Raw genomic sequence first — 27,826 nt, forward strand, 5'->3', positions numbered from 1 at the left:
ATTTCATTTCTATTGGCCAAGCTTATTGAAATATTCCCTAGCTAACTTATCTATATGAAGAAAATTTATCATAACTAAAATAACTGATCATTCTTGGTAAAGTAACATATTTATTTTAATCTACGAAAAACTTTACAGGAATCAGAATTTTCACTTTTCTAGACTTTAAACATCTGTGTTACATACTACCAATGAAAACATATTGTTCGACAATAACATATGCCTACAAAATATACTTAAATTCCACCCACATTGAGCATTAGGTGTAAAACCATAAAATAAATTGATAGTTCATGCATGATAGAAATGAAATATGGAAGTACTTCAGAGATCATACAAGCTGATTTTCTAAACAATTTAATTTCTATGCAAATACAAATTTTATAGTATCATTATTTCAATAAAATGAAAATGATTTAATTAAATTTAAATGCTCGCTGCATATCTTAAAGCTTTTAAAAAAAAAATTTGCAAAACCAATGTGTATTTTAATAAGTTTGAAAATATACAGAAAACCTATATCGTTCCTTTATTAGTTGGTGCGTAACATGTAAATTTATGGTTGAGCGCACAAATAATCACTCAAAAGAACTACTGGCATATGATAGCAGGTTAATCGCCGGTGGATTTTTTGGTACATGGTCAAATGTTCAGCGATATGATGTGTTGTATATCTACATTAGCTACACAAACTCAATAACACACAGGTCAGAAATGTCAATCAAATTGTCATTTAGCAGATGAACAAAAACTAAAGTGCTTGAAAAACAATACTGTCTTAGGAAACTTGATATCATTCTAACAATGCATTATGTAGATTATAAGCTTATTGTGTTTCGAATGAATAAGTTGTGTTTTATTTACGTTGTCAATTGAGGGACAATATAACACTAGAGAGAAAGGAATTCCAGACGCTTATACTTACAAAGTAAAATAATATATTGTTGAAAAAAGACCTAGTGAAAAAGTTCTACTGAAAGCCTTCGATGAGAATCAGCTGGCTGACAGTTCATTAAAATGACAAGTGTAATATAATTTAAAGGGTAATTAGTCATTATTTAGATGAATAACTTAGAGGGAACACCATATCTTCTTGGAATAACTTCTTGAAATGATATTACTTAGTCCTACTTAAATATTACAAAATATTTGTTATAAATAACAAAATAAGAATTTGTCCAATATATAAAATGAATTATCTCCCCTTTTTAAAATCATTTACCCCTGAAAAACATTTGAACTCTTCAAAATTCAAAGGCTAGAAGAGTTCATATTGAATTTTCAGGGGGGAATGGATTAACAAATGGAGACACCACTTCTTAGTACTTTTTTTTTGTTTTTTGTTGAAATTTATTTATTTTTTTGCTTTTTTTTTATTTTTGAATTTCTAGTTACCAACATAAAATTTACAAACATGTCACTTTTCTTACAGTCCGCCTTCACCTAGCAGTCTGAACACACTAAGACAACAGTTGAGTGTTGGGGGTACCATGAGCCCGACCTCCCACTCTATGACAGGTCAAAGTTCACCGAGCCTCTACTTCGGCACGTCACGACGTGGCAGCATCTCCTCACTAGCTGGTATGTCACAGTTATCTTCCCTGAAAGAAAAGTCTTTAAACTTTACAATATTTTATATTCCCTTAGCAGAAAAGCGATTTACCTTGTTTAATTTCTCTAATGAAAACATCCAGTTATCTCCCCTTACTACATTATGACCTACTATACATTCTTTATTTATGGTGTTTTGAATTATCTCCCTTTGGGGAATAAATGCAGTTGCCTGCTGAACATTTGATATTATAATTTATTGATTATGAAATTTACCATTATGTCATTAGTGTTTTACTGTAATTAGATGTTAATACTATGGTAATGTTTGTTTTGTAGAATCAGAACCTGCCCACATCACAACTCCACGATTTGTTAAGGACATGTCCAAGTACTGGTACAAGCCTCAAATTACTCGCGAGGATGGTGAGTTAAAAGAGCAATATGAAAATTTACTAAAATGAACTTAGCTCCTCCCCCCTGTGATTTCATCATGAACTGTTCCAGAGTTAGAATAGGAAGAGTCCAAGAACAGCTTTTGGGGGTGAATGAGTTTAATTCTGAATTCTTTTCTGTAATGATTTTAGTCATAGTAACAGTGTACAATATGGACTAGCTCCAGACCTGAAGATTTGAAAGGGATCTCTCAGCTGCTTTTTACTACTAGATTATCTCCCTTAATTTGAAACCTTGAATTCAACATATTTCAGAGTAATCCTTAATTTTGAAAATATCTAATTTACCTGTTTACATATATTGGCTTCTAGTCTAATTGTAACTGAATGATATTACCCATTTAGCTATCTGCATATGATATGAAAATAAAATTTCTGTTTCAGCCATTATGTTGCTGAAGGATAAACAGCCTGGCTCGTTTGTGGTCCGCGACAGCAATTCTTACCCAGGAGCTTTCGGTCTTGCCCTCAAGGTGGCACAGATTCCGCCTAATGTACAAACCAAGTCGACTGGCGACCCGTCGGCCGATCTTGTCAGACACTTCCTGATAGAGCCCACACACAAAGGTGTTCGGTTACGCGGCAGTAACAACGAACCCATATTTGGTTAGTTTGTAATTCAGATCATGTTCACTAATAAGCCCCCCCCCCCCCTTCACTTCCCCCTTATTTATGTAATGTTTCATTTCATTGAAAAAATAACAAATTTATCATGTTAACACTAATATCAGAATTTATCCATAATTTAATTTATCCATAATTTCTGTAATGTTTGATTTCATAGAAGAATTTTGGAATTTTTTAAGAATACACAGAATGCAGACATATATCTTATTTATCAAACTTCATATAATCCAAAAGTCAAATGAATCGTCAAAGATAGATAATACATAATTGATTAGGAAACTGTCTGTGGAAAAATTGGATCACAATTTTGATGTCAAATTCTAGTGAAAAAAATGTTACCACTCAAAAGTTGTCGATTTTTTTCTTTCTTTTTTTTAAATTCATATGATATAATTCTCCATTACAGGGAGCCTGGCTTCACTTGTATACCAGCACTCCAACACACCACTATCATTGCCTTGCAAGCTCATGCTTCCTGATGCAGGTAAAAAATCCAGAAAAACATCAATACCTATGTTGGGTCAAATATCATAGTCCATGTAATGTCATCATTAGATATATATTCTTATCTAATACTACATTTTCCAAAATTCCTCATATAGTACAAGAAAATTGACTACAAGCTATATTGGAATAATGTCCCCTCTAAGGTCACAGACATTCATGGGAAGGGAATATCGAATATCACAGGTGAAATTATCAAATTGAGGTAACTCACTATTTTATTATTCACATTATAGAAACCATGGCAATGGATGGAAGCAGTACCATGGATAGCTCCGTGAAATCTGAATTACCAAGTTCTGCTGCTGCCCTCCTTGCTCAGGGCGCCGGTAAGCATCCCAATGTCTCATTCATTATTTAAACACCCCTGAATTTTGATTTGGACTCTTCTTATTCTGAAGCAGGAAGATATCATTACAAAATCGTAGGGTGGAATAAGAATAGAAAGATCTGTTTACTTGTACAGTTATAAATGGCAAAGTTCTTAGCTAATATCCTTTAGTTCTGGACCCGATTTCTTGACACAAAAGTGATGACTTCACATAGTCAAATATTTTTCTACTCATATCAACAAATAGCTGAGCTGTTTTTACAAGCATCATTATAAATAGAAAGCTAATATCTATAACAAAAAATTTCTAAAATTTTCTGTAAAGAAAATATTTAACATATAAGTACAGCAATATAAAAGTACTTTTCAGTTTTATTTTTTATGTCTTAATAGCTTGCAATGTCCTGTTCCTGAATTCTGTGGATACGGAGTCCCTTACGGGGCCCCAGGCCGTTGCTAGGGCGATGAAGGTGACCTTTGACACCCAGCCATTACCCAAGACGACAGTTGTACACTTCAAAGTGTCAAACCAGGGCATAACACTCACAGACAACCAAAGAAAGTAAGTCTAAATCAAATGAATTTTTAAAAGAAACATTATATCGAAATTAGTTTGTTGCTTGTGTTGTGTTCGTTTGTGTGATTTTGAAGGTAAAATATGTTGTCTGTTTTTCTTTGCAGATTATTTTTCCGTCGGCACTACCCTGTTTCTGCTGTCACGTACTGTGGTATGGACCCTGATGGTCGAAAGTAAGTAGTGTAAAACTTTAAATATATACTTTACTTGGATACCTAGTGAGGCTTTGTATTCTTTTGGATCCACGGATAATATGCTTGTCCCCCCCCCCCCCTTCCTCCATAGGGTTGACGTTGATAAATGTGAAAAAAGCATGATCATTAATTATCCATTTTTGATTGATCATCATCTCTGTTGTATGTGTATGTATTTACAATTCGGTTTTGGCTTTATCTCAACAGATGGAAGAGAGAGACTGAAACTGGTGCTTTGATGGAAGCAAGGTACGGTATCCAAATTTCTGATAACAAACCAATTCAATACTTTGATCATCATTTAGCAAAAATATCTTTATGAAATGGACAACAAAAGTAATTCCAGTTTAGGAACATATTGCTGGATTAATTAATCCACCGCAGTCTCAAATTCATATACTACTCTAATTATTCTTCTGATCAAATTTTCAACAGAACACTATAACAAAATTAGTTCTACAGTAAACTTTCTTCAATTGAAAATAAAATAAAATGGCCAGAATACAGACAAAAATTATTACAAACCTGCACAGATTTGATCTTTACTTATGCACCCGCAATTAAAATTATGGCTTCAAAAGTGGGAGGGGAGCTTATAGGGACATGGGCATTTATTGGGTCAAATACGTTATGATATTTTTTTCAGTTACTTACCAAAATTCTTTTTCATTACAGAGTGTTTGGCTTTGTCGCACGGAAATCAGGCGGTCACTCTGACAACGCCTGTCATCTGTTTGCCGAGGTTGACCCTGAACAACCTGCATCAGCCATAGTGAACTTTGTAACAAAGATTATGATTGGTCAAAGTGGAAAAGTGAAACCATAGAAACGGAACCTAGTGTGACCTCTGAACCTATAAGACTTGCATACATAAATATGTAATAATGGAAGGAGGGAGATCTAGGTCATTAACACGAATACCAAGGTCAAGGACGTTAAAGGGAACGAAATATTTCCCTGTGTCGTAGCTTGCGTTACCATGGAGATAGAGAGAACAATTAAAGATCATGTCAAATGGAACGAAGGGCAAACTTGACCGTAAATTACATCTACGGCACATTACTGTGGAAAAAGAGGCTTAATTCTAGACCTTTGTCATAGATGATGATGCCGTTATCTTTGAAATTGTATGCAAATATAACCGAAGAAAAGGTTTTTAGTTTTTGTGCAAATTTAAGCTTTACATTATATAGGTCATCATTTTGCTTTTTCTATAACGTTATGGAATCTGTGCAACTCCCTTATTAGCGTTTTCGATTATTTATCGAAACAACAGTTGTCGTAGCATTGCTCCGTTTCCCCCCAGTTTCGATTATTTAATGCTGATATTATTTAGTCATAAGGTTGTTGCTAACAGATAGTCTTACCTGTAATGCTTTTGTTGCTATGGAAATATGTATCCATGGCAACACTGATAGAAGTGAGTGGCATTATTTGTGCCTTGTTACGAATAAAAAGATCTGAATGACCGGTTGGCATCTTGTTGAGAAGAGAACTTCTCATGTTTTAATGAATTGGCCAATGTTTATTATTAGTGGCAGATAATTCTTTTCACTAGTCACTAGTGATAGAACGGGTTGATATGGTGTGTGGCTTTTGAAAATAAGAATGATAAAAAGCATGAAATCTTTCTTTAATGTTATATATATAAGTACACCAATATTCAAAATCCATTTGGATGCTCTGATGATTTGCCAAGAAATATCAGAGAGTGTTATGTACGAGAGGTAAATAGTGCTACCTAGAACCTACCAGCTAGCCGGAAGTTTTTTTGATTTGTCGATATCATTAAATGTCATTTGTTATGTTGTGTATCTGTACATCATTATGTTGGTCTGATGTTTTAAAGTTGTCTGTCGATCCTCCGACTCCAGGTTCTCTTCCTTCGGAATATCCTCTATATCAAGCTGCCCATGTCGACGACACATTGTAACTATGGCAACAGAGTTTGGAGGAAGGACGGGGTCGAGAGTGCGTGTTCAAATGCTTTATCTTGTTTTAATATTATTAACGACACTACGGTCTGCTGTGTTTCTATGGCAACGGTGACGTAGAGTTGTACAAGCTGTAGATGTTATTGTCCATATTATTATTATTATATCGATTTACATGTTGTTAAATACAAGTGATAAATATTGTATAGTTTTATTGTATTTAGTCAGCGAGTTCATATTTATTGATATTTTTCGTCAAAGTTTTTTTTTTAAACATTACATCCTATGACCTTGTCACCGAGCCAAAGTCGGCTACCCCCGGGTGCTCCTCGTCTGGGTCCGCTACGATATTGCCATTTTTTATTTCACTGAATCATATTTACGACAAAATAATTGCTTTTACTTATAAATATACATAAAACAGTGATCAACTATACGGGCCGCGTTATTTAACCCGTAATCTGCGACTACATAATTTACATATAAATATCATATTTGTGTAGTTCTATAGTTAGATATTCAAGACAGCCACATCTAGTGTTCATTATGATCGTTTTGAACGTTTTGGGGAAATTGAACACAAATATTATCTCGATAAATTATATTAACAGAGAATGTATTGCTGGTAAAAATTCTGATATTTTTTAACAACTTTTCTGGTATGAATGTTAGTGCCTTTGGAATCATTATCTTGTGTGACTTTCGTTTACCAGTAAGAAGTTTTTTAACGGCTTCATGAATGGTGATTATGTATTGGAACCTGCATTCGGTTGAATTTTTATTTTTCTGCATTAATTAAAAAGGGTACACAATTTTTTTTTTCAATTTACTATTCCCAAATACAATGAATTTGTATTTGAATCCGGACTTACAAATCACAGTGAGCTAAATAATTAAGTGTTATTGAAAAAAATATTTCGTCGCATACATTTTTTCCCCTGAATACTTTGTAATACATGCAGAACCGACTTCATAGCCTGTTTTAAAAAAGATGGGTTTTTTTTGTTTGGATGATTTTATTCAGTGAATATTTATTGGCTACCTAGATTTTATCCCAAACGAATCCCTTTGAAGAGATTACTCGTACAATATATTACCTCATATCTGGTGTTGCCTACTAAGTCTTGAGTACGCTATCTCATTGTAATCATTGGAAAATTATTTTTAAACAACAAAGTATAGATAAGGTCAATTAATTTCCATGAAGGAGGATTCATTTTTTTATGTTAGAGAAATAATTAATTCTTGATTGAATTATATTACTTGATAAAGGGAAATAACTCATTGACTAAAGGGAGATAACAATTGCTGAATTAAGAAATAATTGAATAGTATGCGAAGAAATGTCCGTTGCATTGTTCTTTTTTTGAAATATGCAATAATGCAAAATTTAACAGTGTACAATATAACTGTGTGTTAAATGTAATATTTTTTAAAAACCAGGTTAGCTGTATTAAACGCAGGTATGGACACAACTACCAAGCTCTATGTAGGAATGTTACTCGCATATGTCAAACACTTAATGTGGTTATATTTACTGATGAAATAAAAATCAGATATTTATCCATCTTTGTTTTATCTTCTTTGTACTGTGTTGGATTGGTTTAAAATATCTTCTGGACGACACTTCTACAAAAGTGAATGGGTTACCTTCAACATAAGTTACCCAACACAAATTGTCCATTTATACTTCAAAAGCTTGGACATTTGGATGCAAAAAGAATCAAAATAAAGGAAAACACATTTGTTTCGGAGGATGTGCTCGACAGTCGAGGGTGTTTCGCCCAAAGGATCTTGTGTGATCTCATGGAAATGTATTGTTATCTACATTAGTATAAAATCAAGAGAAAAAAAAAACACAAATTGTTTCATTTCTTAGTCTAATTTATTGTTCAATCTCGCCATTTGTAGCAAAACTTCCACGTCGATTCATACATGATAAATTCACAATCAAGTACCGGTATATATAGATTTCGAGTACTCGCATTGAACACTCATTCATGATCACTTCTAATTCTCATGAAAATATGACAAACACCCATACCATTATCTTACAAACTTGTGTTTAACATACAAATTAAAATATAAATATCGTACTGTATCGGGCACCACATCATGCATCACATTGAAATGTATATACCGGACATTTCATATTCAGCACTATTTAATAATCAAGAAAAACAGAAAAATGCTAATTGCAATCATAGACCATCAAAAATCAGAGAATTTTCGCAACTTTTGAAGTTCTCATAAACATACATGTGAGAGTCGGGATACAAAAATTCCCGATTCTCTTTCATACTAACATTACTACATTCAGTCTTTGCCTATCGACCGAGATTTTATTTTTTTATTTTTTTCATTCTCAAATACGAGAAATATATATTAAATACAAAAAGAGATCTGTTTTAGAGGGCACACCAATATTCATATCCAATACAGAACATCAAAATCGATGCCAACATATAAAACTAAATTCAGAGAAAATTCCACAAATATGCAGAATTTCAATTAATGAGCAGGGCACCATCATATTTGACATTTCAAATATGCAGTTTATCTGAATTTTCTTACAGAATTAACTTCGAATAACATTCTCAATAAGAACGAGATTAACTTGATACTGAGAGGCAATATAAATCGGTAAGAAAAGATGAACTATACGTTTGATCTAGACAAACCTTGAACACAAATTGAAAAGGGGCTATAACTCCAATACCTAGACACGTTATAATGAAACTGCTTTTCCTGGTCTCATATATGGTTAGAAAATAATGTGTGAAGTTTTGGAATCTAAATGAATTGAAAGTTGTATTTCTATTACCAGAATTAGAAAAATTCAACAAAGAACTAGTACCTTTTACAGTATCTACACAAAACAATATGCACGGCATATTACTGTTTTGCAAACCTAGTACAATTTGTAACGCAAAAAATCTAAACAGCACTTTGTTTAACAAAGCATTACAACATAAACAAAATAAATAAAAATATTGTACATGATCTATTCACACTGACCACAATAAATTCTACAGTTCAAACTGTCCAAAACGACCTTTGTGTTAATTGGACCTATTAATTGTGTAGTATTTTTTTTCTCAATTAAACCCTATATAATCCAGAATCTGACTACGCCGGCAAAGTAGGCTGATCTTGACGATTGTCGACATCTGTTTAGACAAGTTGTAAATTAATACAGACCCTTAAAATAATGGGTTTGCTGTACGGCATATGAGACTGCAAGACAAAATATTTGGCTTTTTTCACACTATCCAAAATTACATGTTTGCAAAGTTATATAATTACACATAAGTGACAATGATAGAGAATAAAGATTTTGTTTTTACAGGATCTTAATAAGTATTAGAACAATGTATAAACTGCAGGAATTTGCGCATTTTAAAAATAAATAATTAGCATTTCAAATTTACTAATATCCCGAACGGATTAGATTATACAATACATATCAATTCATTTTTGATTTCAATTATATTTAAGTGACATTTTTGCACACAACTGAATAAACAAATTATCAATATCAGCAAAATATCAAAATCAATCACAAAAGTTAAATAGAAAGGCACTTTTGATACTTCAAGTTCAATGTACGTAACATAAAGAAATGAATTGTCTTGTTGGATGTGTTGATATAATACAGCCGATTTCCATTCTACTAACTTCTGATTAAGAATGTTCACATCTGTAGCAATTTCTGTTTTATACTATGGCTTAAAGATATTGGAAGTTCGGCTCAACACAACTGAAAACAATTACAATATATATATCATTCATAGTTATGACTTTAGCCCCCTCTCTCTCCCCATACAACATCTTAAAGTAGCAATTTCCAGAGAACCCTGATGAGACATGTACACTTATAAAGTCTAAAAGTTTTACCGCCGCCGACCACCATAGTCTCTTTCGACCTCGCGACGTACAGGAGAGCGTGACCTATATCTGTCCCTACTTACATATCGATCACGCCCTCTCTCACCGCGATCGTAGTCCTCGACATCGTCTCCACTAGCTATTTTACTCAGTCGCTCCTGAATTTTCGACTTTTTTAAGCTAGCAGCACTTTTTAATGATTTACTGTTTGATAATTTTGGACTTTCTTCATAATCGTTTTGCATTTCATAGCGGTCTTTTTTCCTAGATTTTTCCCTAGAAGTGTCCCGCGATATATCGCGAGAACTATCCCGAGATTTATTCAATGATTGCCGTTTCCTGCCACGGTCTTCCTCCTCTTCACTATCAGAATTATATTGCTCCTTTTTCCTACATTTTTCTGAAGGTCTATGAAAACTATCATCTTCGTCCATAATTGACTTTCTGTCACGTTTACGAGAATGATCTCCCCTATCAAAATGTTCAACTTCATCTTCCGAACTTTCAACTGGCCGTCTTTTCTCCGTTTTTTCCCTTGACTGATAACTTCTTTCCTCTCCCCCATTTCGCGACTGTTTATCTCTTTTCTGAGAACTTTCTGTATACTTTTCACGCCGAACACTATCCTCACTGTCACTACCTTGAACAGACTTTTCCACTCTACGTGAACGTTCCCTTGATTTATCGGATTTACTATATCTTTCTACCACTCTTTCCTCCTCGCTACTTTCCTCAGATGAACTCTCATTCCGTGCGTTTCTGTTCACAGTTTTTGTTTTTTCACTTCTATTTCTGTCGTACTTGGCAGATTTAGCTCCCTTTGAGGGAGTTTCATCTTTACCTGTCTTTTTTCGTTCCCATGGATCAAAATACGTATCATTAGAGGATACTGGTTTGCTCTTTACTTTTGTCTGTTGTACCGTTCTTTCCTCGGCCGAGTCGGAGTCCGAGCTACTACTACTATCGCTGCTGCTGCTGTCACTACTACTACTACTGCTACTGCTGCTGCTGCTAGATTCAGTTTTGGCAGCGGGCCGTTTTTTCTGCTGTTCTCTCTTACTGCTAACAACACTCCTGACATTTCCTTCCGATTTTCTTTTATCCACAAACTCTTCCTCCGACTCACTTGTTTCTTCCTTTCTTTGTTTTTTCTCCACACGCATCTGTCTATCATTTTTCAGTTTTGAAGAATCTTGCCCTCTACTTTTCCTACGATCTATAAACTCTTCATCGGATTCACTTCTAGTTTCTGTTCTATTAGATTGTCTTTCAGTTCTATATCTGGAATCATTCAAGTTATTCTTCTGACTGCTTCCACTTTTCCTCCTATCTGTTACCTCTTCCTCAGAATCACTGCTTGATTCCTGTCTCTTACGCTGTTTATCATTTCTAGACTGTCGGCCATCAATATCAGAATATCTTTTATCTTTCCCCGTGTTTTTCTTTATTTGGATGACTCTCTCCTCTGTTTCACTACTTGAATCTTTCCTTCGTCTTTCGTTTCTCTGCTGCCTTTTTTCGCTTGGTGTATTTCTTGGACTATCTCTTCCTCTGCTTTTCTTTCTATCGATAACTTCCTCATCACTACTTTCTTCAGGTCTGCTTCGCTTTGTTTTTCTCTGCTGCCTTTGGTCAAAATTCCTGCTTCTACTTGTATTCATATCATCTTCCTCGGAGGAACTGTCAGCTCTCCTTTTCTGCTGTCGATCATTTCTACTTTGTCTGTCATTATCTTCCTGACGACCATTTCGATACCGTCTGTCGTCACTTTCATCGCGAACGTTTTTATTACGTCTTTGGTCTGTTTCACCTTTATCAATTCGACCTCGCCTATCACTACTTTCTGGTCTATCATTTCTATATTGTCTTTCAACAGTTTCTTGGCGATTGTTTCTTCCTGACCGTTCATTAACTTCCTGTCTATCATTTCGATTTTGTCTTTCAACACTTTCATGGCGTTCATTTCTAATTCGCCTATTATTAACTTCCTGCCGTTCATTTCGATATTGTCTTTCGTCACTTTCTTCACGATTGTTTCTATTTCTTCTATCATTCACTTCGTGTCTTTCATTTTGAAAATGTCTCTCGTCACTATCATCTCGAACACTTCTATTTAATCTATCCTGTCGTTCATTTTTCCTAATATTTCTGTTGTCACTTTCATCATCAATAATTCTTTCATGTCGATCTTTTTTACTTTGTCTCTCATTCTGTTGTCCGAAATCATTGTTTTTTGAGCGATCTTTGTCCCTTTTTCTCTCAGTCACTTCCTCTTCCTCTGAATCACTTTCTCCTCTCCTCCTTCCTTTGTCGCTTTTCCTTCCTCTGTTGTCATTTCCGTAATCTTTTTGTCTCTCTCTTCCTTTCTTTTCTTTTCTGTTACTTTTATCGTCCTCAGAGTCACTATCATTCCTTTTACCCGTATTTTCATTTCTTTTTCCTTTATTTGCATATTTACGACTGTCTCTGTTATTTTTCTGTTGTGTTTCCTCAGAACTATCCCGTTGTTTTTTCCTGCCCTGTTTCTGCTCATTTTTTGTATGTTTATCCTTTCTACTATCTTTCCTTCTTTGTTCCTCTTCTTCCTCATCCTCAGAATCAGTTGTCTTTCTCACTTTTCGCTGTTTTGCATTGTCGTATTTTTTATTTCTGATTTCTTTCTCTGGTCTACCCTTCATCTCTTTCTGTTTTTGTGATTTCTTCCTTTTGGCTGGACTGTCGTCATCCGATGAACTCTCTAAAAAAGGAAGAGGAAAATCACTTTAGTTATAAACTTATATAAGATCAATGAATCTTTTACACATTTTCCAAAAGATCTTTCAATACATCCATCAATACAGTTCTCGGACAAAAAGCCATACATAAGGGATTAAGTAATACAAAATTTTTCATTTTAATTAAGAACAATATAATAGTTTGAAGTGAATAGTCAGGCAAAGGAAGGCTAGTCAGTAACAAGAATTCCACGGAAGTGTATGTGTTGCCTGCTCAGCATCACAAATAATAGTTATTTACAGTTGAAAATATTGTTAATGATTAGGTGAAGTTATAACGTCCTGTTACTGTTGCAAATTTTGATGGATTTTGACTAGTATCAAACCCATCTAAGATCTCATTGATATAAAGCAATACACCAAATTTGGTTGAAATCGGACTATAACTACTAAAGTTATCGAGTGGAAACCATGTTTTAAAGTCCCGTAACTCTTGCAAATATTGACAGATTTTTGCCAGTATCAAACCCATCTAAGATCTCATTGATATAAAGCAATACACCAAGTTTGGTTGAAATCGGACAATAACTACTAAAGTTATTGAGCGGAAACCATGTGCTGACATTTTTAAAGTCCCATAACTCTTGCAAATATTGATGGATTTTGACCATTATCGAACTCGTCCGAGATCTCATTAATATAAAGCAATATATACCAAATCTAGTTGAAATCGGACAATAAATACTCAAGTTATCGCACGGAAACTGTTTCCCGGAGCCGACGTCGACAACATAGTGTAAGTGTCGTCCTTGCGTTCCACAATGGTTAATATATCTTATGAAATAGAAAAATAAAATTTCCTTTGCTTTGCATGTAAAGAATTAATTATATTGTAGGAATCCTAAACCGTCCTCCCAGATGACTAAGTCTGTGGTGACATTTCCATGCAGCCTCAAATTTATTTTTAGAGCTATGCTAAATTTACACTGGGCTTTTCCAAAATTTCAATGGTCAAAACTGGACAATGTAAGCAGAACTTGACCATCGTTTTGATATATATGGACTCTTGGAAGAACATTAAATGCATTTAGACTGGTTTTCTTTAACCGACTATTCACTTTAACTTTTATACAATCACATTTAAAGATGCTCCAGCGCTCGCTGACAAAATTTTTTCACTATAAAAAACAGGATTAGATGATTAGGTATTTTCTTCAGTGACAAAAGTTACTTACTTTACACCTTTACCACCTTTGAAAAGTTTGACCTTCTAATTTTACTTCAAGATAAAAAATTAAAAATAATTAATTGCATCCTGAAAAAATTCTGTGGCACTATGTTCTATATAGAATGAAGTTCTGACTGCGCATGCACCAAAAGCAAAATTAATTATTTTATATATTTTTTGTGTTGATTAGACATATATATGCACAATTAAACACCAATTGTTGTTCAAATGATGAGCATCATTTATGGTCTGTCGCGGTGAGCATCTTTAAGTTAGAAACACTCATAAAACATCAAAACGGGACGTGACCGAAAGAGTTCTTACCCAAAGAGTGAATTCCTTAATATAAAAGCAACGCAACATTATCAGTTAATCATTGATAAATAGATCTATTGTACTTTACCTGATGATGATGATGACGATGATGACGATGAACTGGAATCGGATGAAGATGAAGATGAAGAGGAAGAAGATGATGATGAAGATGATTCCTCTTCCGCCTCTGCTGCCTTTTGCTGCATCAACTGTTTAGATTTATTTTTCAGATGATCTCGAAGGTCATCCCTAAAAAGAATGATCCAAAATATTAAATTATTAACATTTTCACATTGAATCAGGCTTAAGACCAAAGACTAAAGGCGATATTATATAAAATCAATATCGTTTTCGTTTATTAATTCTGCATGAAGGGAAACAAGCTAAATTAAGAAATACCAAATCAGGCTTATATCAAGGTCATTGCAGACAAACTTTTAATTATACATACAAAAGCCTATACACAAACTATTTGCAGAAATACTTGACAAGTTTATATTGTCTGTACACATGCAGGACAGATTTTGTGTTTCTGGTACTTACGTCAAACCACCAAGCCCAATGGTTGTGAAAAAATTAATAGCGAATCTTGTATTCCTGGGATTGTCCCGCGGCATTAGCCCCTCAAAGAACTCCGCAAGTGTCCTACAAAATTCAAAACTAAAAGTTTAAACCTAGATCAAACCAATATGGCACAATTAAGTGTTTATGTTCACAATTTCACAGATGATTCAGATGGTTACAGAAATTTGAGAAATGAGCAACTTATACTCTTATAGCCAGATCAAAAATATCCAATTTCAACTCGTACCACATTCACATGACCTAGATATTGTTGTGACCTAGAAAAGAGACTTTCCATCCCTATGACATGAACAGTTATAACCTCAGTTTTTGGTTTTATTAGTTTAAAAATCACATTAACAGCCAGGGTCATTTAAGGATGTACTAGGATTGTTGGTGGAGGAAAGCCAGAGTACACGGAGCAAAGCCACCGACCAGCGGTCAGTACCTGACAACTACCCTACATGGAAGTCAAATTCCCATCCAAGAGGTAATTTGTCAGGACATCTTTTTTACTGTGGCCTTTACCTCAAAAGTAGAAAGAAACTCAAACTGGGTACAGAAAGAACTTACGGATCTCGCAGTCGAGCATTTAACTTTGGCAGGCCCATATACTCAGACAGCTCCTGGAACAAGGTCTTGATGAAGATACGACTAGCTGATGTGGTGTCCTCCTCATTCAGTCGCACACAGGATAGCACCTAGGGAATATGAAATTCTACTATTACAAAGTCAACAAGAAAATGAACAGTCTGTACTTGTAAAGTCAAAGATATCACAAACATCACTGGTATCTTCACAGATCTAAGGTCAAATGTTGTGCACATTAGTGGTGATATGATCCTGACTTCATGATACAGACAAGGGTCTAGGAATTAGTCCAAAACGTGTTTAGTTCTAAATATGTTGGAGGTTTTTTTGTGTTTTTTTTTTTTTTTTTTGTTTGTTGTTTTTTTTTTTTTTTTTTTTGGGGGGGGGGGGGGGGAGAGGTTATGTAAAATGCGATAAAAAGTGACATTTTTGTAATGATTTCATATTGAATTATGAAACTGAACTTTTTTTCAAATTTGCTCTCCATAGCTCGAAAATAATGAAAACTTTGCAAGTCTTGTTTCATGAAATCTTGTATGAAATGAACACTAAAGATCTTACATTCATTTGTTTATATATCATCTCTAGAATTTTCTCAGAGACTGATTAGGAAACTTGCTGTAATGATACTTACTCCCCATGAAATGGCGTCGGTGTGGAGAAGGTGCGAGAAAAATTTGGCAACATTACGGAGTTTATTGGTCTCGAGACGATGTGTAGTTTCGTACTGTTCCTTGAACATGTCCTGGAATGGGCTGATAAACTTCTTGTTTATCATACAGAACCTCTGGAAACAGAAAACAGAAGATTGATGAAGCTCAACATGCAAAAAGGCCAGTCTATTTACATAATATTGGATAGTTTCCAACATATACTTTGAGCTGAACTGTTGACATCTTCAAATGTGTCAAAGAACAAATTGTTGAAATCCATTACAAATTATAATGTATTATCAACCTGTTTTAAAAATCAAAGCCAGTCAGTGACTACGTTCTCAGGAAACTGCCTCCACATGTTCAGATCTTGCAAATTATAGATAATATTGAGAATATTCACTCTTGATATAAAACTCTTGTCTGTGCTAGGCGACTGAAGAATATTTCATGCAATTAGAGAATACTAACACACTCTTGATCAAAATAAAGCTCTCACCTGTGCTAAGAGACCAAAGAATTTTTCGTAAGTTCTCTGTTGTCCACAGCAGTCCAGCACCATGTTGCATAGTTCTACCTGAAATGTCAAAGGACATCATGAACACAAGTAAAACAGTAACACCACATTTTGTCTATTCTATTATTAGTTTTGTAGCTCCACGTGTTAGGGGTTTTTTTTAATGAGGGGGACTCATTTTATTTTTAAAAAAACAAAAAAACATTTTGCCCAACATACAAACTAGAATTGTTGCACAGGCTCATCTAAACCGTATATTAAAGATTTATTGCCACTAAGTTTCATTGAAATCCCTCCAGTAGTTCATGAGTAGTAGTCGGTTGATCATGTGTCTACGAATATGCTGTGGGAACAACTAGTTATGTTAATGCCTTCTGACGTATGTCTGCCTGTGTGGTATGTGAGTGCGCATGTGCGTTACCTCCTGTCCAGGTTTGAGCTCCATCTTGAGTAGTTTATGAGCACATTCTTCAAAATCCAGACTGGATTGGATGGTGAGGTAGATGGTACGGCGGAGAGCTACCAAGTTAGTCTCAGTCTTGTCAACGATCACCTGATCCTCTGCTTCTACAAATAGCAACAAACATTTACTTAAATAAAAGTATAAATTAAGGATTCATTCTGCAAATTAATGGAAGTTTCATTTTTTTGCTAAACAAGGCTTCTTTCATAAAATATCAAGAAACAAACAGTTATTTAAGATCATATATTACAGAGTTGTCTGCCCTTGCGGGTAAATATTGATTGTGACGTCATTAGTTTGTGGAAGAAATCCATGCCGTTTCCTTAGAAAGATAAAGAGTTATGCTTGAAAACACATGACATCCCAATCAATATCTAACCGTAAGGGCAGATAACTCTGTAATATTTGAATACAGAAGATACATATACATACCAGCTTCATCGTCGTCCTCACTGTCGCTGTCACTACCAGATCCACTGGCAGATCCGTCCTCATCAGAACTATCCTCATCCAGAATATCTAAATTACAAACACAAAACTTATTTATAAGGATACTTGTTACAAAGTCTGAAATACTACTTGTGCACATGTAGAGGCATATTTTTCATGCAAACTATCCTTCAGAAGAGAAACAATATCTATTGATACAAATTGTATTATTTCAGAAAGTTTCAAATTCAGAATCCATGTTAATCAAGCAAAGACTTTCATATTTGGCTTTTCTAGTTCTAGTATACACTTTATTCAGATAACATTCAGGATTTACCTCGCTTCAAAACTTTATATTTTCCCTCATGATAACATTCGGTACTTACCTTGCTCCTTCAGAGCTTTATATTTTCCTTCATGCTAACATTCATGACTTACCTCGCTTCAGAGCTTTATATTTCTCTTCATTTTCTTGATACTCGGGATCTGCCTTAAACACATCTGTAAAAGAATTTATAATTTAATTGTACAATTCATTATTAGTTGTTTGCAAAAAAATTATTGGCTAAACTTCAAATTACCAAAGTATCCTCTCCTTCATTCAATGATGTGCACCATTGGATATGCTTGAACACCCAATGTATGTCATATACCAATGCATGTCCAAATTATGACAAACACTGCATAAGAAATTCTAGAAATTTTAGCAGCTTTAAAATTCCACAATCTGGGAGTAAAGCTATATATACTAATAATTCACAAAATATTCAGACTTCTTAATTGGGCTCCTCGACAGGGCCATTTACACCACGTCATGTCTCTTCTCTTTTCTGCGGCCATAGCAAAATCCTTTGAAATGTCTTTTTTACTCATTAGTCTTATCTCAAAATATTAATACCATATACACTTAAACAGGCTATATCCGATCTATATTCTTAAGTGTGTTTTTCCCATTAATACAAATTTTATATTGAATTATGTATACCAATCGAAACATTAGTTATTCTGTAACGTACTCAGTATATCCTCGGCGGTCCCCTCGTCCTCCAGCGTTAGGAGATGTGTAAACTGGTCCTCTTCTGTCACCAGGTCTAGCTCACTTAGGACAGACTGGTGATCCTACAAACACAGATCAAACTTTATACATGTGTACTATGTACAGACTGGTGATCCTACACACACTGATCAAACTTTATACATGTGTACGATGTACATTAATTTAAACTTAATGGCAAAATATTAATTCACAATCATAGACAGTAAAGAATATTTACATTTCATAATTACATTTTATACAGAATCATTTGCAAAACATTTCAATTAGAATTTTTTTTATTATTGTTAAAGTGAATAGTAGGGGCAAAGAAAACCAGTCTAAATGCGTTCAAAAAGTCTTACATATCAAAACGGAGGTCCAGTTCCGCTTACGTTTTACAATTTTGACAATTGAATTATGGAAAAGACTCTTGTTATTTTAGCACATTTTAAAAATAAATAAATGAAAGTGAGGCTGCATTGAAATGTCAATGTGGACAAAGCCAGCACGGAAGACATGTTAGGATTCCTAAAATATAAATGAACTTCTTCGTATGCGGAGCGGTTTTGACAGGAAATTTTATTTTTCTATTTCATAAGAAAGAAAATTATACTGGATATATTAACACCATTTTTTACCGGACATTAGCCTTCCTTTGCCCGACTATTCACTTTAAGAATTCACGCAGAATTACACAAAAATGCGTATCTTGTGAAAATAAAGTGATTTACAGTACAAAATGAGTCGATACAAACAAGTTACATGTCATAATAATTAATGGATCAAACTTTGCAAACATTTCAATTATGGCTGAACAATTTATTGAGCCAAATAGATCAATAAGATTATCTGCATTTTTGTAGCAATTAAGTGGTGTTTTAATGTCTAATTTCTACACACATCACATCTAGATCAAGACATGTTTTCAGGGTTTGAGTGATCTGCCTTACCTTGAAGCCATCTTTCCTGACAGCAAACATGACCTCAACCATGTACTGTACCCGTTTGTCAATCATAGCCTCGTGTAGGATGTTCCTCAGCCGCTCAAATATAGCTACAAACAAACAAAACAAATATACAGTAGCTAAAAATCAAAATTCTCCAAGTCATTTATCAAACTGATTGTTTAATCAATATTGAGAAATGGCTATTTGACTTCTGAAACTGCTAAAAGTCAAGGGTCAACTGGATCATTTGTGTGGATTGGCTAAGGCCCACATAATATATGCAAAATATGTATATGATCGTTTTCAAACAGTAGAAAAATCAGATTACCCGTAATCTTAAATAGAACTTACCGTTTATTCCTCTGGGCGACACTTCGGTCAGTTTCTGTCCGCATTCCTTAAGAAAACCAATGGCCACCTCGACAGAGTCATCAGTTGGGTTCTCAAGGAGAAGTGTCAGTATCTCCAGAGCTATCACCTCATGTGCCTGGCAAAGTCAATTTGAACATATAAACCACAAATATCTAAATCACTTTAAAATTCTATATTTAAACTCTGGTGTGATCATGGAAACTATTCACAACTTAGCAGAACAAAAAGTCACCTTCAACTTGATATAAAATCATACTTTCTTTTCATTCTGATGATAGTCTTTGAAAGGTTTAATTTAAAGAAATTCCTATGTCAAGTATGTATTCCTACATCTAATTTAACATACGTTTAATTCTAATTTTCAATCTAAAACAGTTTATTAATCACAAAGTTTCCAATAAGTTTCCAATAAAGTAAATTTATCATTTTAAAGATAGCCTTTCATGATTTCCATTATTTTGTGAAACCCTATGCAACTTTTTCTGTATCAAATCAATTTTCTGTAAAACCATATGTATTTTTTCTGTATAAAATCAATTTTCTGTAAAACTCTATGCAATCTTTCCTGTATCAAAACTTATTTCTGTAAAACCATATGCACTTAAATTTCAATTATCAATTAAATTTTCTGTAAAACCATATGTAATTTTTTCTGTATCAAATCAATTTTCTGTAAAACCCTATACAATTTTTCCTATCAAATCAGACATTCAATTTCCAGCTCGACAACATAATTTTGCGCCACTGCTTGTCACACAGGCCATTAACTTGCTGCCCGAGATAAACACTACCGATGTTGTACTTACCACTTGTTGGTTGACTAGATGGGCTAGAAAACGGGTGGTGGACAGACAGAGAGATTTGTCATTACGCTTAAATCCTCGACGGAACTGAATCACCAGTCGACGTAGCAGAAGCTCACCAATTTGTGGAAACTGAAGCAGTTTAATGACAGTGAATTTAAAGTTAAAGTACCCTATTCAACCGTATAAGCGCCATTGTCCCTGTTAGCGCCCCTCCCCTTTTGGGGCCTAAATTTCAATTGCTCGGGCATAAATAAAGACTAAAGTATCAAAACTGCATAGGTTTGCACTTTGCTTTGCAAAAATGTCATCTTATGAAGCGCCTTTTGCTTTTGCAATTGTTTTAACCGCCCTGGGTGTGTATAAGATCAAATACAATACTTCATGGTTATTTAAGATCAGCTTGCCATTTATAGATATATAACTCACAGGGTTATTCTATGCATGTTATAGAAAAGATTCACAGCAGTGTAAGAAATTTAGGATAGCTAATGAATTAAATAGATCCTTCATGTGGTGATGGAGTCATAAAAACAATTCAAATATCATCATTTTAACATTCTGAAATATTTTTGCTAGTCAGCACTCAGCAAGCCTCACACTAACTAGCCAAAACAGGTCACTCCAGCAGAGATACTTTTTCTATAATGCCCACATCATGCTTCTACAATGGCAATATTTTTTCATAAGAAATCCATGTAATTTTATATGAACCACAGCAGATATCAATGTAAACTGACCTTTGTGTTGATGACGGACACCAAACCTGCGTACACGTGTGTAAATGTAAGTGAGGACGCCTGGGCTTGTATCACTGACCGACACAACAGACCCCTGTAAAACAACATATTTCATGGTGAACAAGGATACTCTACTAGACAACTGACGATAAATTGACTCTTCAAAAGAAAATTTACAGAGTAAGGTTTGACGGAAAGGCATGTTAAAGTATTTGGAACTACAGGCCACTTGCTCTGTGAAAGAATTAATGTAAACAAGAGTATGTTTTCTTATCATGGAAAAACAACTAAAATATTAACATTACATATTTAGTTTTAGTGTCCATCTACGAACAATGACCAGCTACTTAATATGTTCACCTTCTTGGTGTCCTAATTGGCTAATCAACACCATTTGACCTCTGTATATATAAGACAACATGTTTGTGTAGGCCAGTTTTCTTTGTCCTTTAGGCAGTCTTTATAGACAGTTACATAATTACCTTCCTCTGACTATGTTTTCCTGTCTTTATAGACAGATATATAATTACCTTCCTCTGACGATGTTTTCCTGTCTTTATAGACAGATACATAATTACCTTCCTCTGACGATGTTTTCCTATCTTTATAGACAGATACATAATTACCTTCCTCTGACGATGTTTTCCTGTCTTTATAGACAGATACATAATTACCTTCCTCTGACGATGTTTTCCTATCTTTATAGACAGATACATAATTACCTTCCTCTGACGATGTTTTCCTATCTTTATAGACAGATATATAATTACCTTCCTCTGACGATGTTTTCCTGTCTTTATAGACAGATACATAATTACCTTCCTCTGACGATGTTTTCCTATCTTTATAGACAGATATATAATTACCTTCCTCTGACGATGTTTTCCTGTCTTTATAGACAGATATATAATTACCTTCCTCTGACGATGTTTTCCTGTCTTTATAGACAGTTACATAATTACCTTCCTCTGACTATGTTTTCCTGTCTTTATAGACAGATATATAATTACCTTCCTCTGACGATGTTTTCCTGGAACAACTCCTTGACGATGTCCACCAAGTTAGAAACGTTGACTTTGTTGACTAGACCGTTTATACTTTTCTTCAGCGCCTCCCACGCTATCCTCTGATACTCAGCGCTGTAGGAGAATATGTATAATTATGACATGATGGCAACTTAATGATGCTGAATTAGGGCAATATTTATAATTAATATGGGACATGAAATTAACATCTATTAAACATCTAGTTTCTTAATTAAGGAATAAATAAAAATATCACAATCTGAAATGAACTTTATCAACTTGAATGAAGTCAAGTTAACACAACAAATTGGTGTCAAATTCAATAATCATTTGATAACAAAAAATTCTTTTTTTTAACACTACAGAAACTGTAAGAAAAAATATTCTCCCAAAAATGTATCTTGTCAAAAGACCATTTCCTTAACATTATCTTGTATAAAAACCATCTCCCACTTTTTATAAAGTTTTACATATTTATACATAGAAAACCTTACCTGGATTTATCTGTGATGGCTGCCTGCATCATACGAAGACGAGCAGGAGGTATGTAGGCACCACCTGTCTTGGTGGTTAAAGTCGAGGCTTTAGCAGGCGCAGCGGTCTTCTCAGCATCATTCTTCTCCTCGGGCTTTCCTTCATCACTGAAAATAAAACAGATTGTATACTCTGTTTACTTTTCTAAATAAAGCCTGCAACAGGTAAAGAATGGAAATTATATAATCCTGTTGAATGCCTCAACAGTTCTGCCAAAACAGCATGCTCTATCAGCTGAGTGACAGAGACCACATCTAAGACTACATTGGTCGCCTCTTTTTACACCGAAACGAAACCCTATGCTTAATACTGAAATAACATCTTATTAATTTTACAAGTAACAAGAGATCCCAGAGGGATCTTGGCGCCCAACAAAGAATGATATATATCTGACAAAGGAAAGATGGATCTTTTCTCTACTTTTTAAACTTTTTCAAACATACTACACATAAAATTTGAGACAGATCGCTTCAGTACCTTTTGAGATATAGCGGTAACAAACTTCAACTATCAAAATCCAAGATGACTCCTTGTCGGCCATCTTGTTGATCAATCGGTCCCAAATCACAATATGCACAACTAGGGCCCTTGGGGATCTACATGTGAAATTTGAGAAAGATCCATTCAGTACTTTCTGAGAAATAGCGATAACAAACTTTGAATATCAAAATCCAAGATGGCTGCCTGGCAGCAATCTTGTTGACCGATCAGTCCCAAATCACAATATGCACAACTAGGGCCCTAGGGGAACCTACATATGAATTTTGAGAGAGATCCCTTCAGTACTTTCTGAGAAATAGCGATAACAAACTTTGAATAACGAAATCCAAGATGGCCGTCTGGCAGCCATCTTGTTTTTCCTATCAGCCTCAAAATCTGTATGGCACAACTAGGGACCAAGGGTAACCTCCATGTGAAGTTTGAACAAAATCCCTTCAGTAGTTCTCAAGAAATATCGATAACAAACTCCAACTGCCAAAATCAAAGATGGCTGCCTGGCGGCCATCTTATTTTTCCGATCAGCCTCAAAATCTGTATGGCACAACTATGGACCAAGGGGACCCTCCATGTGAAGTTTGAACAAAATCCCTTCAGTAGTTTTTTAGAAATACTGATAACAAGCATTGTTTATGGACGGACCACGGACCACGGACCACGGACGCAGGGTGATTTGAATAGCCCACCATCTGATGATGGTGGGCTAAAAATGTTATTAGTTTACTGTGATACATTTAATCAGATAAGCTAAGGATTTATTTATTAACATCATTCAGACATTACTTAGGTAAATGAATTTCCTATTTCTGGAAAGTTGTACCTTCCTTTCTTGTCAGTGGATGCCTTATCTTTATCCCTCCTTTCCTCTCTACGTCTTTCATCATCTCTCTTCCGTTCATCATCCCTCCTTCGATCATCCCTTCTGCGACCGTCATTACGATCATCGTCCCGATAACGACTGTCGTAATGACGTCCGCGTCTATCATCGTACCTTCCTCTATCATCTCGCCGTCTGTCATCCCTGTAGCGATCCCTGTAGTCGTCGCGGCGTCTGTCGTCACGTCGTCTATCATCATAGCGTCGGTCATCACGACGGTACCTACGATCATCCTCACTACTGCTGTGGCGTCCTCCTCGTCTCCTCTTTCTGTCTCCTCGACTACTATCACTATCATAATCGCTGTCTCCTCTAATAACAAAATGTACATCAACAAAGTTAAAGGATAATTCTTCATCCAAGATTATTTTAAATGCTATGAATACACTTACATTACTTTTTTAATAAAATACCATTCTCTAGCAGGAAAATACTTTTAAAGGAAAACAACCTGGATCTAGAAAATAATGACACATGTACCAGTTAAATAAATTCTATGCTTAAATAAAATCTTAACCCAAAAAGGTCAATATCTTGAAATATGTTGATTCCTATCAACAATATTCTTTCCTTAAACCCCAGTGTGAAATAGTCAATTATTTTTACTAATATTCTTTATTAATCTAAACTTATACCCATGAAGCTGAATATCACTGTGAATGTATATCCAAATTTCACTTACCTTCCTCTTCGTCTTGATACCTGTAAAAACAAATAGAGAATGGTTGGTAAGTTTTCAAAAAACTTATTCCCTTAAAAGCATTTTGCATTCGATTCCTGCTTCACTAAAAATTGTATATATATATATATTAAATACTTCACCTGAAGGATGTCTGACAATAAAAGCCTTATTTTTTTATAATCTTAACACTGGGTTAACAACGTGATGTTTTGCAGTGAGATAGGCCTTCAGGGGTTTCAATATCACGCAGTACCCGTTACTATGTGCCGGTTAAACCAGAGTGTGGTACCGCCTGATTTGGGTTAATTTACGTTAGATAGCATACAGATCGATAGTATAGAAAAGTACTCCCTGAATTGCAATTGTACGAAATTACTTTGCTCTCGTGAAAGATAATGAAATCTCTGCAGCTGGGCCTAACATGATATGGGTAAGACTATTTACCCCACTCCTCCAGGGATATAAAACTAGTGACAAGAATAGCTTACCCCGACAGCAGACTTCAGGACAACAGGTGCTTCATCATCACTGTCCGTGATCTCCCCACTCTCTGGTTCACTGTGGAATTTACTCATGTCATGATGAGGGGGAGTGGTGGAATGTAGGCCTGGAGATTTCTTAGTTGTATCTGGGGATCTAGATTTGTCCCTGGAATGTGACATTGACCTTGCTTCATCATCACCATCTTTTTCGCGTAGTGGAGATATGGATGTCTCCCTGTCAAGGGACAGTTCTACTTTATCCTCTATATCAGGTGATCTTGATTTAGATCTGCTACGTCTACTTTCTTGCTGGATCTCTCCATCTTTCCCTTCAGGTGATCTAGACTTTGATTTAGATCTAGATCTGGATGGTTCTCTTTTATCAGGAGATACTTTTTCTTTCACAGATGATGACCTTGAATTAGATCTAGACTCTCTCCTTTTCTGTGAAGACCCCGACCTTGACCTTGAAGCCCTTTTTTCTACAGTTTTTGGGTTTGGTGACCTAGATTTTGACCTTGAAATTTTCTTATCCCCTGATGTAACTACAGGAGATTGTGACCTTGACCTACTTTTAGATTGCTTTGTGACTTTCTCCTTCACACGAGGTGACCTTGACTTTGATTTGATTTTTCTAGGTGACTTTGAGCGACTGTCTGAATCACTGTCACTATGACTACTCTTACTGCTTGAAGACGACCCACTACTAGATGAGCTATCACTCTCTTCACTTTCACTGGATTGGTTGTCTCCCTTGTCACTAGTTGGTGTAATACTCTTTCTTCCTCTTTTACTGAAAATGAGAAACAAAACAATTTTTAATTTTTACATCTTGATTACAACTCATCAAGATTTATATATTTTCAAACAACTCAATGTTTATCTATAACAAAATCTACAGAGAGTAAAATTATAAGCTATATACCAAAATAACTTCCAAAATTAGGGGTGTACATTTAACTGTATGCATCAAACATCTTTTTGCTCAACTATCCACAAGTGTATGGAGTCTTTGTGTCACCTCTTAAGTTTGTGTTTTTCAGATTAAAGACTTTGCTGAAAAGGGAGGAATTTCAGTCGTCGACTTGTACAAGTCAGGGTTGTCCTGATTGCTGAAATCAAGCATTCCAAGAATTGACTCCTGTGTCTCAATTGACTAAAGCATTAGATATAATAACCTATGGCTCTAGATCTACATAGAGAACAAAAATAGGATGTTGCTAGCTAAGGGAGGGAGACCATATTATATCAATTTATAATCCTTGTTAACATTGGTAATTTGTTTATACCAAAACATTTGTAGACCCACCAACATCAGCAATGAGGACCTGGCCCTAGGCTAATTTCTCAAAACAAAAAACACCCATTCGTCAAATCTTCTTCATTATATTTTTTTTCTAACCTAAGCTCCTTTTTTACTTGTTTTCTTTTAAGAAATTGCGACCAAGTGGGAAAGACTTTTAACAAAAAGACTATCCAACGCATAAGTGCTTTGCCAGTTTTTTTTTAATTATTAGTTTAACATCCTATTAACAGCCAAGGGTAGTAAAGACTTGCCAGGTTTCTTTGATGGAAGAAAGCCTGAGTACCCTGAGAGAAACCACAAACCAACGTCATTACCTAGCAACTGCCCCACATGGGATTCAAACCTGTATCCAAGAGGTGGAGTGCTTGAGGTGATATGCCGGGAAATCTTAACCACGCTTTGCCATTTAATAAATTAAATTCAACCTTCACCACATAGCTATCCTTCTATCCCTTTTCACTGCATTTCGTCAATTAAAATCAAGTATATTTCACAAAAAAAATGAAAATATGTCCTGGTTGCAATCCAAAAACTCAGTTACATTCAATGCCCACCAATATTCTTCAATTTATTGACAATTTTCAATTATTTAACCCACTCGAGAAATCGATATCAAAATGCTATAACATTTTATTAGCAAAACTGATTTGAAAATGACATGTTACAGCATTTTAAACAGAGTTGAGTGTCTCTGTAGCATATGGTGTGCAGATGGGCACTCTTGCAAAATAAAATCTAAGAAAGAAGTCAAAATATGTTTTTTGCTTACGAATGAACACGATTTCCTAATCGCGTCACATCATTTTTTCACCACAAATACAATATTGCGTATGAGAGACACATTCACGTTAATTGTTGAGAAACCGTTTCTTTTCAATATACCTCGGCATGTTGCGCCAAATAGTTTCTGGATTTTCTGAAAACACCGATCCAACGTTGTGTGTGATGACGAACAGACAGACGAATCTCGCGAGAGCTGTACGAGATCA

At 35.0% G+C, this 27,826-nt stretch overlaps 2 protein-coding genes across 28 annotated transcripts in view; one reads left to right on the top strand and one right to left on the bottom strand.

The window, feature by feature from the left end:
* LOC138310935 (tensin-3-like) overlaps positions 1 to 7,738 on the top strand; it is a 329,375-nt gene extending 321,637 nt beyond the window's left edge. For all 27 annotated transcript variants that reach the window (XM_069252269.1, XM_069252273.1, XM_069252277.1 and 24 more), the window contains 9 exons: positions 1,433 to 1,581; positions 1,891 to 1,977; positions 2,391 to 2,612; positions 3,040 to 3,117; positions 3,374 to 3,466; positions 3,862 to 4,030; positions 4,150 to 4,218; positions 4,447 to 4,488; positions 4,915 to 7,738. In XM_069252269.1, the coding sequence (XP_069108370.1) occupies positions 1,433 to 1,581; positions 1,891 to 1,977; positions 2,391 to 2,612; positions 3,040 to 3,117; positions 3,374 to 3,466; positions 3,862 to 4,030; positions 4,150 to 4,218; positions 4,447 to 4,488; positions 4,915 to 5,065 (1,060 nt within the window). In that variant the 3' untranslated portion in view covers positions 5,066 to 7,738. The remainder of the gene's footprint in view (positions 1 to 1,432; positions 1,582 to 1,890; positions 1,978 to 2,390; positions 2,613 to 3,039; positions 3,118 to 3,373; positions 3,467 to 3,861; positions 4,031 to 4,149; positions 4,219 to 4,446; positions 4,489 to 4,914) is intronic.
* Positions 7,739 to 8,036: 298 nt separating this feature from the next.
* Positions 8,037 to 27,796, bottom strand: LOC138310738 (pre-mRNA-splicing factor CWC22 homolog). Its single transcript, XM_069252077.1, has 20 exons — positions 27,720 to 27,796; positions 25,538 to 26,324; positions 25,050 to 25,069; positions 24,311 to 24,679; positions 22,953 to 23,099; positions 22,444 to 22,572; positions 21,434 to 21,527; positions 20,697 to 20,825; positions 19,870 to 20,005; positions 19,522 to 19,625; positions 18,552 to 18,654; positions 17,974 to 18,036; positions 17,539 to 17,625; positions 17,065 to 17,210; positions 16,626 to 16,703; positions 16,108 to 16,260; positions 15,456 to 15,583; positions 14,862 to 14,963; positions 14,407 to 14,567; positions 8,037 to 12,798 (listed from the first exon to the last, which is right to left on the bottom strand). Exons 1-20 carry the CDS (start codon positions 27,725 to 27,727, stop codon positions 10,067 to 10,069), a joined length of 5,676 nt encoding a protein of 1,891 aa, XP_069108178.1. The 5' UTR covers positions 27,728 to 27,796; the 3' UTR covers positions 8,037 to 10,066.
* Between the last annotated feature and the right edge of the window lie 30 nt (positions 27,797 to 27,826).

This window comes from Argopecten irradians, chromosome 16 (genome assembly GCF_041381155.1).
Source record: "Argopecten irradians isolate NY chromosome 16, Ai_NY, whole genome shotgun sequence".
NCBI lineage: Eukaryota > Metazoa > Mollusca > Bivalvia > Pectinida > Pectinidae > Argopecten > Argopecten irradians.

Coding starts and splice junctions, on each gene's coding strand:
- LOC138310738 (XM_069252077.1), bottom strand. Junction 18,037..18,551: donor GACCGCCGAGGATATACTGA/GTACGTTACAGA, acceptor ATTCTTTTACAG/ATGTGTTTAAGGCAGATCCC. Junction 16,704..17,064: donor AGCTCAAACCTGGACAGGAG/GTAACGCACATG, acceptor TTGACATTTCAG/GTAGAACTATGCAACATGGT.